General features: G+C 40.5%; 2 protein-coding genes across 2 annotated transcripts in view; both read left to right on the plus strand.

Moving 5' to 3' along the window:
• Positions 1-8,963, plus strand: part of tmem87a.L (transmembrane protein 87A L homeolog) — a 29,414-nt gene extending 20,451 nt beyond the window's left edge. Inside the window, exons 15-20 of the mRNA XM_018231205.2 lie at positions 21-124; positions 2,471-2,544; positions 2,947-3,008; positions 5,522-5,574; positions 7,196-7,226; positions 7,547-8,963. Coding sequence (XP_018086694.1) covers positions 21-124; positions 2,471-2,544; positions 2,947-3,008; positions 5,522-5,574; positions 7,196-7,226; positions 7,547-7,588 — 366 coding nt within the window. The 3' untranslated portion in view covers positions 7,589-8,963. The remainder of the gene's footprint in view (positions 1-20; positions 125-2,470; positions 2,545-2,946; positions 3,009-5,521; positions 5,575-7,195; positions 7,227-7,546) is intronic.
• A 6,369-nt stretch (positions 8,964-15,332) lies between these two features.
• vps39.L (VPS39 HOPS complex subunit L homeolog) overlaps positions 15,333-20,691 on the plus strand; it is a 34,904-nt gene continuing 29,545 nt past the window's right edge. Inside the window, exons 1-4 of the mRNA XM_041573362.1 lie at positions 15,333-15,647; positions 18,297-18,362; positions 20,049-20,113; positions 20,197-20,239. Of these exons, the coding sequence (XP_041429296.1) occupies positions 15,575-15,647; positions 18,297-18,362; positions 20,049-20,113; positions 20,197-20,239 (247 nt within the window). The 5' untranslated portion in view covers positions 15,333-15,574. The remainder of the gene's footprint in view (positions 15,648-18,296; positions 18,363-20,048; positions 20,114-20,196; positions 20,240-20,691) is intronic.

The raw sequence follows: 20,691 nt of genomic DNA on the forward strand, positions 1-20,691 counted from the left end.
TTTTCTTTTCAATATGTCAGGACTGGCAAGAGCTGTGGGTGGATGATGCCATCTGGAGGTTGCTCTTTTCAATGATTTTATTTGTAATCATGATCTTGTGGAGGCCATCGGCAAATAACCAGAGGTTTGTATGGAAATAACAACTAATGCTGGCATCCATGACTTATTCTGAATAGGTGCAGCCATAGGTGGGATTGCACAGCATGTGTGGTGACATTTGTTGCAATATTTATTTATTTATTTATTTTTTGCAAGATTTTCTTTATTGCTTTTTTTTAATGAACGTTTATAATAAGAATAGAAAAGAAGAATTGCAGGGGGGGGGTAGAGAAAAAATAGAGGGAAAGACAGCGAGTGCGGTGAAGGAAGAAGAGGCGTGTCACACTGTGTAGAATGATTTACGCATGTTGCAATATTTAACTGGAAATAGACAATAGCCCATCAGACCCCATCCTTCTACAATAGAGGGGAAACTATTATATGTTCACATCATAATATTCACTTTAGGAAATACAAAAGAAAAAATCTGTTTCTTATCCCTTAAAGGGGACATATAGCATAAATTTTCACAACGCAACAAACCATGTAAAATAGAGGAAATCGTTTTTATTTTAATACCTTTTGGATCAAAATCATCTGTATTGGCTTGAAAATTGTGCTCAGCCGTCCACTTTGTAACCTCCTATCCAGGACTTTCCAGTATCAGACTAGAGCCACAGGCTCTTTCTGCTTATGTTACAGAGCAGCAGCCACTTATGTAGGAGTGGGTGTGTTTGTGATGCCACATTAAGTCCTTCCCTGTAGACATCTGTTAACCCTTACTGCTTGTTTTACTTTCACTGAACTGCTCATTTCTGTCCCTCTCTGTCCTGTTCTTTTCCCTCCTCCCTTCCCTGCACTATTCATTTCTCTCCCTCTCTGCCCTGTTCATTTAACCCCCTCCCTGCAGTGTTTGTTTCTCTCCCTCTTCCCTGTTCATTTAACCCCCTCTCTGCCCTGTTTGCTTTCCTCCCCCCCCCTTCCTTCACTGCTTGTTCCTTGCCCTGCAATAATTGGGGGGGGGGAAAGAAAAGCAAACGTCTGTATAAATAAAACATAATCTGCAACTAAAAGTATTTTAATCTTTTTTGGGGGCAATGTGTATCAGCAGTAAGTGTAAATACCATAGTAATTTTCTACATAGTATTATGTTGTATACAAAAAGCAATCAACATCTTTTCGGTTTTCCTTTGTAACTCCCTGCATCTGTTATTATATGTTATACAATTCCAGAACATCAGCTGCATTTATTCCCTTGCAACTCCCTGCACCTAAACATAAATTGTTCCATAACAGCTGCATTGTTACCTTGTAACTATGTGCACCTGACCATAATCTGTTCCTTAACAGCTGCATTTCCCCTTGCAACTCCCTGCACCTGATCATAAATTGTTCCAGAACAGCTGCATGTTTTCCCTTGCCTGACCATAAACTGTTCCACAACAGCTGCATTTTTTCCTTGCAACTCCCAGCACCTGGTCATAAATTGTCCCAGAACAGCTGTATTTATTCCCTTGCAACTCCCTGCAATTAAACATAAATTGTCCCAGAACAGCTGCATTTATTCCCTTGCAACTCCCTGCAATTAAACATAAATTGTCCCAGAACAGCTGCATTTATTCCCGTACAACTCCCTGCAATTAAACATAAATTGTCCCAGAACTGCTGCATTTATTTCCTTGCAACTCCCTGCCCCTGATCATATATCAATATGCAGGGAGACAAACCTACAGCTGCTGTAATGAATATTATAACAGTAAATACTAATGTACACTGTTTGTATAAGTTTTATAATGTAATCGATGCAGGGAGTTGCATAGTGTATAACAATGTATTATGGACAATAGATTATGTCCAGCTGGGGAGGTACATTTGTGACTGATGCCTATTTGCTGTGGAACACAGGAGCATATTATTGTACTTTAAATAAAAGAAAATATTACTATTACAGTTTGTTTAACCCTTCACATCTATTGCTTTATGTTGAGCATGTAAGGTTTATTGTTATAAGTGAATGATCAGACAGCAGCATAAGACAATTATGTGCAGGCTGGGAACACACAGGACAGAGCAGGGTTGCCAGGTCTAATTTTCAAAACCAGCCAGTCAGCTACAAAATCAGCCCAAAAATAGCACAATAAAAAAAAGTCTAAAAAATAAATGAATATATTTGAAAATATGCCTTTTTCAAATTTTTACTGATTCGCATATTTTTCCATGAAGCAAAATTACATGTTTTGAGGAAGGATGAGTAATATATCTGAATATGAAGGTTATTTAAAATGTCTCCTTTGTAGAAAGTGTTCTGTGCTTCTGGATTGTATGTTCCAAGGAACCTTATGGATTGTATGTTCCAAGGAACACTACTTTATCTCTTAAGTGCAATATTTATATATGATGAATTATGATTTTTATATGGCCTTTTTGGTAGATTTGCCTTCTCTCCACTAACTGAAGAAGATGAGGATGATGAGCAGAAGGAGCCAATGTTGAAAGAAAGCTTTGGTATGAAAGATAGCCACAACCACTGAACTAGTCCTCATACTGCACCTTCTGTATTCTGCCCAGGTCACTCACCCAGCCGTTACATGGGTTACGACAGGATTTTTGCTGATCATTTTCAGTTGACTGCAGTGAATCTTGGACTGAGCAGCTCTCAGCCATTGTGTTGTGTTACTCTGTATTTTGTGCCAGTAAATCGGAAGCATCCTGTGATCATTTACATCCCTCACCCCAGGGTTTGGATGTCCCCAGAGGTGGACATTAAAGTGCTTCTTGTGCTAGAGTTCTACATGATATTACAGAAAGCAGCTGCAGCCCCCACTCATTCTCACACAGCTGCTGTGCTCTGTGCTATTACCCTTCATTGATTTTAAGCAGGAAGTCATCATTTGTTTTTTGTTGCAGAGGGAATGAAAATGAGAAGCTCAAAGCAAGAAACGAACGGAAACGCTAAAGTGGCCAAAGCTGTGAGTATAAATTGTTCTTAATGGGCATGTAAAGTCTAAAATAGAATAAGGCTAGAAATGCTGTATTTTGTATACTAAATATCAACATGAACTTACTGCACCACAAGCCTAATCAAACAAATAATTTATGCTTTCAAAGTTGGCTACAGGGGGTCACCATCTTGTAACTTTGTTAAACATCTTTGCAAGACTAAGACTGTGCACATGCTCAGTGTGGTCTGGGCTGCTTAGGGATCGTCATAAACAAAGCTGCTTGGGTTCTGCGGGGGCCTCCCCCTGCTGTTCATAAGTATGATTGTTTACATGCAGAGCAGTTAGGGACTGTCTGACAATTCCTATCCACAGCAGTAAATGAAGGGAGAATTTCACTGCATACAGTCGGGTTTCTTATAAAAACGGTACACATTTTTTAATTAAACTATATTGGAGATAGGTTTCTTTTTCATTAAAGAAAGTAAAAATGGGATTTTATTTTTTTGCCTTTACATGCCCTTTAAAGTATGTGTTTATCTCACCTAGAGGAAAGCAGAGCTGGGCATTCCAAACATTACTATTTGTATTGCAAAAGAATATATGTATGTAATTATATGGCTGCTAAGCGCAAGGGCTATATCTGCTATAGTTCTGCTTCAGCCTAAAACTGGCTTATCCAAAGCTTTGCCTCCTGTTTTTGATGCATGCTCATCCTCATAGCATTACAGTGATGCCCACTTGTTTGTTATTGTTGTTACCTTTTCTTTTTACTTCTGAAACCATCATGCAGCCACCCTTAAAATTCCTTCTCAAATTACATTTGCCTACTGTCATTAAGAGTACACCATTTTATGCCTTGATAGACTTTCAAAAAAAAAAAAAAAAATCTGATTAAAGGGCAGAATAAAAAAAATTTAATTCAGGCATTTGATTCCCTATTTTGGCTACCATGTATCTACTTCTATCTGTGTTCTGCTCAGGCACCAGCGCTGTGGACATGATTGATTTTTGGGGGGGGGGGTTCTGTTTAAATCACTTTAGCAGAAGTAATTGTGACGTTCTAATGCACATTAAGCAAATTTGTTGTAGAGGTATGGAATTTATCCCGAATGCTTTCTTTCATAATTCACATTTTTAAAAATGATTTCCTTTTTTTCTCTAATAATAAAAGAGTAGCTTGAAATTGATCCAAACTAAGATATAATTAATCCTTATTGGAATCAAAACCAGTCTATTTGGGTTTATTTAAAGGGGCTGTTCACCTTTGAGATAACTTTTAGTATAACGTAGTGAGTGATATTTTAAGGAAAATTGCAATTTGTTTTCATTTTTTATTATTTGTGGTTTGAGTTATTCAGCTTTTTATTCAGCTGCTCTTTAATTTGCATCTTAACCAATCTGGTAACTAGGGCACAAATTACCCTAGCAACCATGCAATGATTTGAATAAGGGACTGGAATATGAATAGGAGAGGCCTAAATAGAAGGATCAGTAATAAAACGTAAAAATAACAATACATTTGCCTTACAGAGCATTTGTTTTTTTTGAAGGGAGTCAGCAATGCCCATTTGTAAGCTGCAAAGAGTCAGAAGAAAAAGGCAAATAACTATACAACTATAAAAAATAAATAATAAAAACCAATTGAAAAGTTGCTTAGAATTGTCCATTCTATAATATAAAACAAGTTGGCACCCAGCACAGTGCGCTCAGGAATCACGTAGTCGTAGCAGTAATATTTGGGCACATAAGTGAAATGATCTGCCACTTGGTCTATACTGCAGCCTGTGTGCTGAAGGTGTTGGTAATAGACACATAGTGACGTGCCGCTCTTGCATACTTCTTTAGGGCTGAAGGTTTCAATAGACGTACCGACGTGCCAGTATAGAGTGTCACATCACTACATACGAGCCAGAACGTGTCTTTTGCGAACACCTTCAGCCCAGGCAGCAGTATAGACCAAGTGGCAGATCATTTCACTAATGTGCCCAAATATTATTGCTATGCGATGTTAATGGGTCAAAGAATGTTAGGCTGAATGGTCGGCCACCACACATCTCCACAAATCTGGCTCTAGTTGTAAAAAGTTTGGACACCCCTCACTTAAGGTATAAAGATCCAAATTACAGAAAGATCCGTCATGTGGAAAACCCCAGGTCCCGAGCATTCTGGGTGACAGGTCCCATACTTGTACTTATTTTAACTACCTACATAGTTAGATTAATAACATAAAGCTAGTATGATTCACAGTTGAATTGGTTCAGTGAGTTTTTTTCCTCCGTCTTGAAAATTTCTCTTGTAGGATGATATCAGAGGCTAGTCCTTTGGGGTTTGAGTGCTGATGTCTCAGTTACTCTAAATAAATTTGCTGCTGTAATGGGAATCAAGCCTTTTTTGGCCTATAGACTGCAAAAGCACCTTAAGCTCTCTAAAAGTATGACATGCCAAATACTCGATCAGATTGTATGTGTTCAATGATGAAGTCACTGTACTCATCTTTCTATGTTCTTACTAAGTGATCTCTAATGCAATGTTTCTGGCAGGAGGATGATCTGAAGTGGGTAGAGGAGAACATCCCATCTTCTGTTACAGATGTGTAAGTATATCTCCTGAGAGAATGGTAATGGGTAAATTAAGGGATTTTGCAAAGTACTTCTAAAGCATAAATGTCATTGTTAGACCTTAAGAATTTTAAACCATTAGGATAATAAAAACAAAAGTCCATTGGTAATTGAGGAATACTTGCTGACTGGCTGTACAGAGTATTTTGTTGGAAACTATTCTCTAGTTGTAGTCTCTAGCCTCATATACAGTGGTCTTTATACAGTGCTATAGCTGTGCCCTAGTGATGTGCGGGTCATGTTTTTCCCGACCCTAATCCGCCCTCCCTCAGTCCGCCCGCATCTGGGTTCCTTTTATAGCCCCGCCAATGACATCACAAAAGGGGCGTGGCGAGCAGGCACGTGGCTATGAAGCCCGAAGTCAGGATTTGAAGGTGGTGGGCGGAAAGCAGAAGAGCCCGCCTGCCACCCGTGAAGAGGAGTGCGAGGTCGGCCCGAACCCACCCGACCCATGGGTATCGGGCCGGCCTGCACATCACTACTGTGTCTCCATCAACCAAGATCTGATACAAATGTATTCATATTCTTGCCTGCTGCAAGACACTTGGTATCTCCCACTGGGATAGTTACTATTAGGCGATTGCTCCCTAGCACTGAGCAAAAGCCAATTTCATGCTGACACATAAGTCACTCTTTAGGGATCAAGCACACGGGCCGATTTAGTCGCCTGGTGACTAATCGCCTCTTCTGCGGGGCTCCCCAAACTGCCTTCCCCCTGCCTGCTGCCTGCTATAATGACAAAGCTAGCACCGATCCACTCCCGGCGCTTCGATTTCTGAAGTCGCCTCACGAGGAAACTTCGAAGTGCCGCCACGCAGAAGAGGTGATTAGTCGCCAGGCGACTAAATCTCCCCGAATCTGCCGTGTGCTAGCTCCCTTAAGATTTTCTTTTTTGCTTTGTTTTTTTTAATCCTATGTCCTACTCAGAATCATGCACACAGAATTGAATTATATCTGATTAGATTTGTGTTTTTTTTTATAATTCTATTAAGTAAGAATGTGGAAGGAATTGCTGTGAGGGTTCTGGGTTTTTCCATAGTTGAATAGGATCTTTGTGTCACAGAAAAATACATTTTAGGTGCACACAGTTGAGTGCATCCAGCAAGAACTGGCAAATAAGATCTCTAGGCCACCAAAACCTCTTTAGGGGTCCACATAGCTGATTCTGTGAGCTACTATGTTCACATTGCTCATATTGGTTATTTTCTTATTATTGCATGAAGTTGGGCGTAAAGATTTGTTAGGCATACCTATAGAAAAAGCAAGTGAAGATGGTACAGGGGTGTAGCAGGGTGTACGTATGGGAGACCTGTAGTTTTCACCTGTGTTAAAAAAATCTGCATGGGATTCTGGAGAATTCAGCCATTAGTATTTAAATCAGCCTCCTTCCTCATACATACTCCCGAACCATGTCATTGTATATCATATGGTTTGAGAATATGACTTTGCTGCATTATAATTTGCAGCTGTAAGGAAATTGAATCCCATGCTGCTTGCAAAGCCCAGTAACCATATATCTATATTCTGTAATACATTTTGCTTTCCATATGACAAAGCCATTATTTACACTCACTGTTTCTTATTCTATAATTCCAGAGCTCTCCCTGCGTTGCTGGATTCAGATGAGGTCAGTATTATTTGTAATACCATTATTTTTAGCCGCTCAGCATATCTCATGACCGTGCAAGTCATGTGCATTCCCTGAATCACAGGCCCTTTAGCTAAAGTGACCCAGCCTCAGTGGGAAGCAAGAAGCCTTTTAAAATGGCCTTGCTCTTCGCATGGAACTTTGTAAACATGATCTTAACCCAACAATTGTTTTTGTTTTTTTTTTTTGTATAATAAAATAAGATGTAATTCTAAGCAACTTTTATATAAAAACAAGATTGTGGTCATTCTTAATGATGTGTTCCTATCAGTTTTCATAGATTTTAACTTTGTTTTTAGGAGAGGATGATAACACACTTTGAAAGGTCCAAGATGGAATGAAGACATGGTTAAAAGGTCAATGAATATGGTGGACTCTGCCTGTGAGGAGGAGCAATGCAGCATACCAAGCATTTCAGATCTGGGGCCCCTTTCATTCGTAAAGATGGACTGGTGTGAAGTCTTAAAGCTACCCTCCTAAATTATTTTATGTTAGGCTCTTATCTCCTCTCAAAGTCAAAGAACATGACCCATTCCCTCCATATCTAAACACATTGTCAGCCATTGTCACTTATATTATTAATAGAATTTCTTGTATCAAACTCTTCATGATCCCTTTATGGCCACCAGAGCTGGAATGCAATGCTCTTCTGGTGACTGGAAGGACTGTGACTTCTCCTGCACTTTAGGATTATACGTATAATTTAATATTACTCCGCTAAAGACCCAGAAAGTTTTCTTGTTCTTGCATTTACATGGTTTGCTAATACTGGTGAAAGTTCTAGGGGAAGCAGTTATTTAATTATTTTTTATTTGTGCTTTTATTTTTCTGGGCCTTTTTATTTACAAAATGCAAGTCTACATTTGTTTTGGCTGTGCTGCTAATTCCTGACAAACAACATCAGGCTTTTTAAGACTGTAGGTTAAAACTGTGAAGTACGCCAGTAGAAGGACTTTATAACTGCTACACAAAAGCCTTCGGGGGGGGGGGGCTAGATGTCGGACAGGTCAAAACTAAGAACTTGAGGATATTCTGAAAGCAATATAGAAAATTATTTATCAAAGAGAAACCAGGTAAAAAGAGTAGGTTCTTGGCTTTAATCAGTATTTTCAGGGTGTTCTTCCTATGTAATAGCGGTCAACATGGATTGTAAATTAAACTGTAAATGGTTAGGGTTGCTTCAAATAACAGAGTAACAATGTACAAGTACAGAATCTAATATTCAGAATGCTTGGGACAATGGGTTTTCCGGATAAGGGATCTTTCCGTAAGTTGGATCTCCATACCTGCTAAAAATCATGTAAACATGAAATAAACCCAATAGGGTTGTTTTGCCACCAATATAGAGCCATTCAGTTTAGTTTGGATCAAGTACAAGGTACTGTTTTATTATTACAGAGAAAAAGGAAATAACTTAAAAATGTGAATTATTTGCTTAAAATTTACTATGGGAGATGACCTTTTGGGTTTCCTGATAAGGGATCCCATACTTGTACTCTCCACAAGGCCCATACCCAGGACCTTGTTTTCTTCTTTAGTTCTACTTGGAGATGGATTTCCAGAGTATAAAAGAATGGACTGTAGCACAAATCTATTGGACACAGAACCTGCACACTTATTTTGTTTTTAACGTTATTTGCCGTTTGAGTGATGTCTGTGCTTTCTGAGCAAGATGTTTTTGTTCTTTTTATAAATATAAAATAACTTAAGAAATCAGTGTCTTGATGGTTCTGTCCTTATTTATATACACATAGGAAAGAATTGCAGACAACTTGTTGCTATTCTATGTTGTACTCATCCTATTGATTGTCAAAATGACATTGATGTTAATGGGATTCAAAGCGGTGTTAGGGAACCTCGCAAATCTAGATCTGCTGATGCCTCATATGTGTTGATGGGGAGCACAGGACAGATGTGTCTATAGATGCAGTTATGGTGGGAGAGAGGGATGGATCAATATACCGAGGGAGATACATATAGAAAGAGAGATACAAATGTCATTTTAGAGTCCATGAGAGAAAGTGACACAACTTTGTTATCCGTTATGCTCCGTCCAGGGTTACATCCCTATATGAAATACATAAATGTATTATATAACATCCCAGTCAGCTGACTATGAAGATTTTCATTCATCCAGGTCATAGTATATCTAGTATAGGTCAATCTAAAAACAACTGGACTTGCTGAGTAATCAATGAAGACGTTTCACTACTCATGGATTAGTGGAAGAGTTTTATGCCGAGAACTTCCCACACCAGTCAGTTGAACTGAAGAAGCTGCTCGGATGAGTAGTGAAACGTCTTCATTGATTACTCAGCAAGTCCAGTTGTTTTTAGATTGACCTATACTAGATCCCAGTCAGCTTATAGCTTTAAGCTAAGTTCACAGTCTCTTCCGCTTTTAAGTGGAGGAAATCATCTCTAAATTATACCTGCTTGTTATATATGCTATTGCCATTTGAATGTTGCTCACGGGTGAAAAAGGTTGGGGACCCCTGCTCCAGTACATATAGGGGCAGATTTATCAAGGGTCGAAGTGAATTAGAGGGAATTTTCTAAGTAAAAAAATTTGAAATTCGAAGTAATTTTTTCGATACTTCGACCATTGAATAGGATACTACGACTTCGAATTTACTTCGAATTCGATTTGAAGTAAAATAGTTTGAATATTCGACAATCTAAATACTTCAACTTCAATAGTTCGCCAAATTAAACCTGCCGAAGTGCTATGTTAGCCTATGGGGACCTTCTACAACCATTTTCTAAGTCTTTACACATCGAAGTAAAATTGTTCGATCGTACGCTAAAATCGTTCGATCTAGCGATTTTACTTCGATCATTCGATGGCCAAATTTGGTGAAAAATACTTCATATTCGATATTCGAATTCAAAGTCTTTTAATTCGATGGTCGAATTTTGAAGTATTTTACACTTCGAAATTCAACCCTTGATAAATCTGCCCCATGTTACATTCCACACTATATTTATAGCCTGTGGGGTAAAGTGGTGACTAAATGTAAGGGCTACATTCATTCAAAGCCACTAGGATAACTTGGACCCTAGCAATTGGATTGCTAAAATTGCAAACTGGAGAGCTGATGAATAAAAAGCTAAATAACTCAACAACCACAAATAATAAAAAAACTAAAACCAATTGCAAATGGTCTTGAATTTCACTATGCATCATACTAAAAGTTCATTTAAATGTGAACAACTCCTTTAAAGGGGTGGTTCACCTTTAAGTTCACTTTTTGTATGTTATAGAATGCATTTTTCTTCTGACCCGTTCCAGCTTTCAAAAGGGAGTCACAGACCCCATCTAAAAACCAAATGCTCTATAGGGCTACAAATGTATTGTTTTTTTTATTACTTATCTTTCTATTCAGGCCTTTCCTATTCATATCCGAGTCTCTTATTCCAATTAATGCAAGGTTACTAGGGTAATTTGGGCCCTAGCAACCAGATTCCTGAAGGGGCAACTGCAGAGCTGCTGAATAAAAAGCCAAATAACTCAAAAAAAACACATAATAAAAAATGAAAACCCATTCCAACATCTCTACATCATACTAAGAGTTAACTCAAAGGTGAACAACCCCTTAAAGGTATATAGAATACTGTTTTAGCTCTACACCAACCAAAAAAAGCTTTTGAGTTCATGGCCAGTATCAGCAGCAGTATGACCATCTTAACAGAGCACAAAATCTGCTATCTGTGTTATCGATAATTTTAATGTAGTAAAAAGAACTGGGTAGTGAAGAAACAGCAGTGCAGTAATAAATATGAGATAAAATAGTAAATGTGGAAAAGAAGGAAAGGAATATTATGTGCTTCCAGTATGTATAATGTTACATGCCACACTATATTTATAGCCAGTGGGGCAAAGTGGTGATGACCTACATTTATTCAAAGCAGCTAACGGCTATGCCTGATCAGATATGTACTGGGTATTTTACATGAATATCCAAATACTTGCCATTGGATTTACTTAAACTGATTCTGTTTTAGTATTTGATCAGCTGTAGAAGATCCTGAATCTCATATACTGGAAAATAAGCTATATCTGTGAAAGGGTAGATCCCCTATAGAAATATTCCCCAGTTGAAGTGTTTTCTTACCCTATTGTTAAAGGAGAACTAAACCCCAACAATGAATATGGCTAAAAATGCCATATTTTATATGCTGATTTTATTGCAATAGCCCACAGTTTCAGCTTGTCAACAGCAGCAATGATCCAGGACTTCAAACTTGTCACAGGGGGTCACCATCTTGTCTGTGACACTCACTTTATCAGTGGGCTCTGAGCAGCTGTTGAGAAGCTATGCTCAGGGGTCGTCGCTAATTAACAAGCAGAAAATGAGGCTGGCCTGTGATATAAGCTGATGCTACGAGGCTGATTATTAAATTTGCATGCTTATCAGGGGCGGAACTACTGGGGGTGCGAGCGGGCCAGGGCCCGCACCCCCTCAGGGCCCCCCGGCAGTCTGCGTGCCGCATATTCCCGGCCAGTTCCGGGTGTACGGAGGGGGGCCCAGCTGCGTGTCCTGCGCCAGGTCCCACCCCCCTCTAGTTCCGTTTCTGGTATTAATTACTAATCAGCCTTATATTGTGACATTTATATTCTATGTGTACTGTATATTGTGAGTCAGTCCCTAAGATCAGTAAGTGACAGCAGCACAGAGCATGTGCAGTTAATCGGCAGAAAAGAAGACAAGAAGCTACTGGGGCATCTTTGGAGACACAGATCTTTACTGCAAAATGGCTGTGGTTGCCTTGGGCTGGTACAGAAGCATAAAACATAATGTACAACATTTCTAGCTACTTCTTTAGTTAGGCTTTAGTTCTCCTTTAAGTCCGTGTTAAACCACAGTGAGACAGTTATATGAAAACATATAGTATGGGTCATTTCACTAGCTCCCATCTCTGTCACAACAGAATGTGTCTATTTTACAAATGAAGATAAAAATCCCAGCAGCAGAGAAACAAATGGCAAAACAATTCAATTGGACCTCTAAGGCTAAATACATTTTTTTAAATTGAAAATATACTTTATACCTGAAACTCAGTCTGCTTAAAAATGCACCCAAGTCGGTGCAATGGCTACGGCTGCAGGCAAGTTAAGGGGCTGATTCCGGTGTAGGGGGAGGATTCTCAGGCTGTGTTTATCAGCAGGCCCAAGTTTGAGCCCCATGTGACAATAGCCTGGTTCTTGTTAGCAGAGTAGAGGAATGAGGTCCCTGCCCAGCAGAGTTCACAATCACTTCAGTGAGTGGGAGTTTTGCCATGTTTCAGTTCAGGACAATGGAAAAAAAACAATTCCAGGTGTGTATGTCAACCTAATACACTCACTGCTGCTTTGAAGGTCACATTCATTTAGGTGGTAGCGCTACTCAGGGTTATATTAGTGGCTACACCCAGTGTAAACAGACTTTACAGGGGCCTATTAATTATATTAAGTAGGGATGCACTGAATCCACTATTTTGGATTTGGCCGAACCCCCGAAACCTTTGTGAAAGATTCGGCCGAATACCGAACTGAATCCGGATCCGAATTCATATGCAAATTAAGGGTGGGAAGGGGAAAAAAATGGTACTTCTTTGTTTTGTGGCAAAAAGTCACGCGATTTCCCTCCCCACTCCTAATTTGCATATGCAAATTAGGGTTCGGATTCGGTTCAGCCGGGCAGAAGGATTCGGCCGAATCCGAATCCTGCTGAAAAAGGCCGAATCTTGAACCGAATCCTGGATTCAGTGCATCCCTAATATTAAGCAGGACAGCCTAACCCATGGCCCATCAGCTGCTATTCAGACCTCAGCTGCAGATGCTTTCATTCGTGCATTGATTTGCATTTCAAGAATACCTAAAAATCTGCAGTTGGTCACCTTGACAATCCAAAAGGCAGGGATCTTACCAAAAAGTGAGAATGATCTGGGTCATCAACTAGGTGTAAACTGTACAAGGTTAGGGTGAACCTAGGGTTTCCACCTTTTCTGGAAAAAAATACCGGCCTTCCTATATTTTTATGTTTTTTCACTATAACTAACATTGGCATAAGGCAACATTTTTACTGGCCAGACCGGTAAAATACCAGCCAGGTGGCAACCCTAGGTGAACCTGTGTGCAATGTAGATTCTCCTGTTTTGGTGGCTCAAATGGTGGGAGACATGAAACTGGCATGTGAGATCTTTGTCCTGTCTGATCATGCAAGTGGTGGACTGGAGCTGAACCAATAAAATGTCCCTGGGTCAACTTATCAGGATTTTATAGGGATACATGGAATCCAGAATACTGGTTCGGAATTTGGCCAGGATTCAGCTTTATTCAGCAGGATTTGGATACGGCCGAAACCAAGTGCCTAACTGAACTGAATCCCAAAAATAATAATTTTTCGTCACAAAACAAGGAAGTACATTTTTTTCAGTCCCTAATTTGCATATGCAAATTAAAATGTGGATTCGGCATTCAGCTGAATTCTTCATGAAGGATTTGGCCGAATCCCAAATAGTGGTTTTGGTGCATCCCAACGATTTTCTGAATGAGTTTTCTGCCCCTGCTATTCACTGGTGGGAAAGGCCATCATATTGGTTCCATGTATCTGCCAATAAGCGGGCTGCTACTGTATCTCAAGGTCAAGGGGAGCTGAGTCTTCAGACAAAATCATTTGTAGTTTTAGTTTCAGCAACTTGTCCAACAGTGCTCAAACCATTTACCTCTATTAAATTATTCTCCCACTGGCAGTACAGGTGTATGTTGGGTGCCTACATAAGCTGCTTTGCTGGGCTGGGTCTGTCCAAGTATTGGCTATAATACACCAGGGTGGCATTATTACGTACTATTATGTACTATTAGCAGTACTATATCTGCTATTAGCAGTACTATATGTACTATTAGCAGTATTATATGTACTATTAGCAGTACTATATGTACTATTAGCAGTACTATATGTACTATTAGCAGTATTATATGTACTATTAGCAGTACTATATGTACTATTAGCAGTATTATATGTACTATTAGCAGTATTATATGTACTTTTAGCAGTACTATATGTACTATTAGCAGTATTATATGTACTTTTAACAGTACTATATGTACTATTAGCAGTATTATATGTACTATTAGCAATACTATATGTACTATTAGCAGTATTATATGAACTATTAGCAGTACTATATGTACTATTAGCAGTACTATATATGTACTATTAGCGCCGCCATCAGAAATCACAGGGCCCTGTACAGCAAAATGTAATGGGCCCCCTGGTCCCGCCCACCCCAGATCCCGCCCCCAAGCCCCACCCCAGATCCCGCCCACACCACTGTAAAAAGTCCACAAAGACACCAAAAGATGGTAAACTTACTCACTTACAAGTTATAAAAAGCCATTGGTGGTCAGGGCCCCCTTATAATTTCAAAAACAAAAAAAATTAGTAGCAGGGGTCCCACATAAGTTTTTTAAAAAACATTAGTGGCCAGGGCCCCATACAAGTTAAAAATAATCATTGGTGGTCATGGCCCCCCTATAAATTAATAAAAAAACTATTGGTGCCAGGGGCCCCCATAAAAAGTTTTTTTTAAAAAACATTGGTGGCCAGCGCCCCCCTACTAATACGAAAAACCTATTGGTGCCAGGGGCCCCCATAAAAAGTTTTTTTTAAAAAACTTTGGTTATCAGGGCCTCCTACAAGTTAAAAAAGATAATCGGTTATCAAACAGTCATAGGTAGGCAAGCACAACATACATAGCACTGCTTTGTCTCTCTCCTGTACTGCTTCTCTGCAAGCTCCAGTCACTCAGCTCAGTTTCTGCAACAGAGAAAGGAGCCCAAATAGGAACAATGTGCTCACAGGGGGTGGGGTGGAGCCTGCTGAGTGATGTAAGGAAGGGAGAAGCTGTCATTGGCTGAAAAACAATGGGGCAGGGCGAGATTGCAGAGTTAGGGATCGTCTGCCAATTTCATACTGCTCATGAAAACTCCTGTAGTACATAGTGCCACACAGCATGAAATTGAGTTTGCTGATCGTGGAATTTGCAGATAATCCCTAACTTTGCACTTCTCCACATACCTACTATTAGCAGTAATAAATAGCATCCTTTTGCTTTGATGTGTGTACAGCCTCTCCCTCTGGGCGGGATTGAGAGCAAGGCAGTCGGGGAGGGGCCTGCTTCCAGGAAGAAGCATCTAAAGGCCTGTGAGCTGCCTGGGAAGTCAGTTCTGTCGGCAGCAGCTTCATCACAGCCATCGTTTACGGGCGCTTGGCACCGGCTCCGGGCCGGTGCTATAGGAAAAAACACTGAAGTCTGGCGGAGGGCTTGTAGGCCGCAGCCACCATGCACGACGCGTTTGAGCCTGTCCTCATACTGGAGAAACTTCCCCTGCAAATTGAGTGTCTGGCAGCCTGGGGTAAGCAGAGAGGGGCACGGGGAGCAGCCATTGTTATTGGCCTGTAGCTGTCACACAGCCTTACTATTGGTTCATTCTGTAAACAAGGGATGTGTGTCTGGGGTTTCACGCAAGACCCTCCTGTGCATTGAGGCTTTGGAGTCAGCTGATGTCTTATAAACAGAGATGAGAGATGTAGGGCTACAAGAGCTCATTTTATTGCTAGTCCTGTCAGCAAAACATTTGAATTCAATAATCAGTGTCCTGTAAGCTGTGCCCCTAACCTGCACAATGTGCACCGCAAAGTCTCTCAAATGAGGCAGATAACCGTCTGTACAACAAGCAACGACTGTTCCCTCATGAATCATGTGACAACCTATGAGGAAGTTTTAGTTACAATCTTGGTGTTCCAGGCCATGTTCCCTCTGAAGTGTGTGTGCGTGAGTCTATACAAATGGTACGGTCAGCAAAAACAACAAATTGTGGTGAGCGCAAAGAATTTTGTGTGAAAACACAGCATTTCTTCTGCGTCCCTCCATATCAGTAACCTGTACCCAGGGTCGAAATCAGAAATCACGGGGCCCAGGGGCGATCGGCCAATGAGGCGAGTTGAGGCGCTCGCCAGCTAGGTTTCCAGGGGCGCCAAAAAGCTGCTCCAGGTGCCTTTAACAGCCGAATTTCCGTTTTTTAAACCGGAAATTCGACTTTACTAAGGCGAGAGAGCGCAACTGCACTCTCCGCACTAGCGTCCCCCCCCCCCCAGAAATGGATTCCGGCTGGGGGTGCATTATTAATGGAGCACCTCAGGCGGCAATATACACAGGAATGGTGCTGACGGGGCCCAGTACGACATTTTCTGGGTCCCCAGTCTGCCCCAAATACCCACTCCAGATCCCACCAACCCCACAGTAAAAAGGCCACACATTCATCAGAGCTAAAACAGTAACCCCCCCCCCAAAAGTTATAAAAAGCCATTAATTGTCAGTGCCTCTCTACAAGTTTAAAAATCATTTGTGGCCAGGCCCCCCTTCCACAAGGTAAATACCATTGGTGGCCAGGCCCCCACAAGTTATAAAAAACCGGGGCCCCCTAAAGCCAAAAAAAACATTGTTGGCCAGGCCCCCCTATAGGTAAAAAAAACATTAATTCAAAAAACAAATATTGGTGGCCTAGGCCCCCCCCCCCACAAGTTAAAGGATCAGTAACATCAATTTTTAAAAAAAGTGTTACCCTGGGCAAATGCCCCTAACGTTTTACTTACCCCTTGGTGCAGATTCAGGCATCAGAGTTCACGGCTGCCATCTACAGCCCATTCTGTAGTCTTCGTAATGAGACCGGCGCTTCTGCAATTTTCGTGAGTTCCGACGCATGGGCAGTTGTTGTGAAACAGAAAAATTGCTCCAACTGCGCATGCGCCATCATGCCGGTCTCATTCTGAAGAGAAGAAGATGTCACCTGTGAACTCCGATGCCTGAATCTGCACCGAGGGGTAAGTAAAATGTTTCGGGCATTTGCCCGGGATAACACTTAGGCTGGGAGGGAGCGGGGTCTATGTAGGGTAGGGGGTTAGAGTTTTTTTAAGTTTAGGGTTGAATTCTCCTTTAAAGGCCATCATCATTATCCTCTTCTTTGGCTCCATTCAGCAGCTTTCAGGTGCTCATCTGATTTCGGTAGCAGCGACGGCTTTCTAGCGACGCAAAGGGGGCCCGGCAAATCCAAGAAGTGTAGCATGGCCCCTTCAAGCTTAAACCCCCCCCCGGCCCAGTACAGCTGTACCCGCTGTGCCCCCCTGATGGCGGCAATGCCTGTACCCTTTGGCTTTAGGGGACTCTGGACTATAGCGTGCCCTTTCAATGTTAATAGACAACAGGTCACCTTTTGGCCCTAAAATGAATTTTTTGTGGGGGTCCAGAAACGTCTAATGATGCCACTGCTACAGCACCATAGAAAATGGTTTAGGCACCATATAGTAACACCGTTCTGTCACGAAATTATTTCATCCAAATACAACAGTTGCAAGGGGCAATATTGTAATGTTTTTGTATCAATTTTGGCTACTGACACTACTGGAAACGTATCAATGTTGATTCAAATTAGAGGGATGTTCATGACAATCTATTATTTTAATTAAAAAAAATCAAATAATTATCCGTTTTCTCTGTAATAATAAAACAGTACCTTGTTCTTGATCCTAACTAAGATATGAATCATCCATACAAAAAAAACAAACCTATTGGATTGAATTAATGTTTAAATTATTCCTTAGTAGACTTAAGGTATTGAGATTCAAATTACGGCTGCTTCCGAGCATTCTGGATAACAGGTCCAATACCTTATTTGTAAACGCAGTCGTATCACAACTTGGCTTGTATGTGTGCTTATTAGGTTACCTGGTAATATGGAGCTACCTGGTAATATGGGGCTTAAATGCACTTTCCATCTGATGATGGGCTTTATATGCATTTAACCACACGGCAACATACTGCTGACTATTATCTTGGACCAGTCACAACTATTTTATAGTTTCATGGTTACAACAAGGCGAGATTTGGGAATATATAGCATGATGTTTGCCTTATTATTAGTAGTCTAAACTGTAGCCAATACTTTCTTATCTTTCATAAAGCACTACTGAGGTTCTCCTGTTTAGTTTCAATTTCTTTTTTGTAGAAGAATGGCTTCTTGTTGGAACAAAACAAGGACACCTGCTTCTATACAGGGTCAAGAAGGAGCAGGGTGAGTTTTCTTCACAAAGAGACAACAGCAAATGCCATGAACAGACACGTGGATCTTTAACTGGATAGCCCTTGTATAACAGACTATGGGGCAAATTCACTAAGATGCAAAGTTGCGCCAGGCGCAACTTCGCCGCACTTCGCCAGGCGTAGTTTCGCCAGCGCTTCGCAAATTCACTAAAATCCGAAGTTGCGCACAGGGGTAGCGTAAGGTTGCGGAGTTGCGCTAGCGTTGTTTCGCTATATAAAGCGAAGTTGCGCTAGCGAAGGCTAATTTGCATACGGCGCGAAATTCAAATTTCAATGGAGGAACACGTATCTGCACTACAAATGCCTAGAAAACCTTCAAATCTGCAAATAAAAAATTTATTTTGCCCTACACATGTGCCCACTGTCTAGGTAAGTTGCCATGAGTCAGGAAATGTAGGGGGGAGGAAGGGGAGCCCCAAAAATTTTTCGATCTTTTTCAGCCTATCAGCCATCCTGTAGAAAACACGCCAGCGTTTTTTGGGACTTAGAAAAAATTTTGACTTTTTTTTAAACAATCCCTATCTACTCTATTGCGCTTCGCAAGGTCTGAGGTGGCGAAGGAAGTCTAGCGTAAAAGGTAGCGTTCACTACACTGCGCAAGTTAGTGAATTTGCGTAGTTTCGTCGCTAGCGAAGATTCGCCTGGCGTAAGGTTGCGAAGTAACACTAGCGAAACTACGCCAGCGTTCGTTAGTGAATTTGCGCAGTAGCAAAAATGCCAAACGCTAGCGAATTAACGCTAGCGTTCGGCGCTTCGCGCCTTAGTGAATTTGCCCCTATGTCTTCTGTTTTTCTAGTATTGTAGAGTTTTGTTTAACCTCTTTCCAGTCTCCAGGGTTGACTAAGGACATAGCTAATCCTTAATTATTTTGGATACAATTTTCTTTTGCCTATATAGAAATATTTGTCAGCAGTGTGTGAACTGTTTTGACCAAAAGATACCCAATCCTGCATTTCTCAGAGGTTTTCAAAGGCAGCATATTGCAATTTAAGGTGGCCATACACACACACAGATATAATCGTACACAACAACATTTCCTAAGATATTCAGTGTGTGTAAGGTGGGAGACAAGGTGGCCGTTATAGGCAAAAGACTTGGATATTGGTCATCTTGTCGATGGAAAATTCTAGTATATGATGAAGTATATGATGATTTAGCTCAATGGTCAAAGGAAAGATCATAATTGTAATGGTCACCATTAATCTGTTGCACAGTTACAATGCTGTGTGTGTGAAGTCTACAGAAATGATTGCTCTTTTCCACTGTGACTGCTCTCATCCACTTTTATACACACTTTTTAAAACAGGCACAATCGCTGTCACCTATAAAATGAAAATATTTGGCCTAAAAATAACAGCTTGGTTTTCTTTTGGTCATAATTAAAGTCCAAACTCACTCAGCTGGGCAAGAAAAATATCTGTGTTTCAGAGACTTTGTTTGTTCAAAAAAATAATATTGCATTACACAAAATCTTTTGCTCATGATACCTTCTTCTTTGCCAATACCCTTCACAAAAAATGTGTATACAAATAATATAAAATAGTTTTCTGGATAAAGTTACTTGTTTTGCTTTCTTTTTAACGTTTTCCACCTTAGGGGTTGATGCTTTACACCACACATCCCTGTCTATTAATATTTTTATATTTCTTCCTATCAGGCTGCAACCAGTTTGAAGTAACTTTGGAGAAATCAAACAAGAACTTTGCCAAGAAAATACAGCAGGTGAAGAGGACTGCACTTAAATGTAACGTGTCTTGGAGTTTGTCCGTTACACACCATATAATCCTGATTTCCTTTCATTACAGATTCATGTTGTTCCTCAGTTTAAGATCCTGGTCAGTCTTCTTGGTAAGTGGAAGCTACATTGTGAAACTGAAACCTAGGTTAAAAATGATCAGAACAAGTCATATGTGAATCTTCATTCTATAGATTGAAGGAGGCTCCTCCATTCTTCCTTTAATCAACAAAGTCTGATTTATGTTGAAGTGTTTTTACACACATTAATGCATAGACCCGGGTTAACTATTTCTCAGCTTAGTACATGCAGTAGCGTAGTAAGTGTGGCTGGATAACAATAATTCTCCAGCGTCGGCTTGGGGGACACAGGAATAGTGGGGTATAGCTGGTACCACTGGGGCAGGACACAACAATAAAAAGTACAACTAGCTCCCCTGCCAGCTATACCCCCCAGCAGGAGGAGTTGCCGTTCAGTTTTTTGTTGTGTCCTCAAGGGGTAGGACAGAAAATCTTCCACTTTTTTTTATTTTACTTGATTATTAATAGGAGCGATCCAGCACCTC

This window comes from Xenopus laevis, chromosome 8L (assembly GCF_017654675.1).
Source record: "Xenopus laevis strain J_2021 chromosome 8L, Xenopus_laevis_v10.1, whole genome shotgun sequence".
Taxonomy (NCBI): Eukaryota; Metazoa; Chordata; class Amphibia; order Anura; family Pipidae; genus Xenopus; species Xenopus laevis.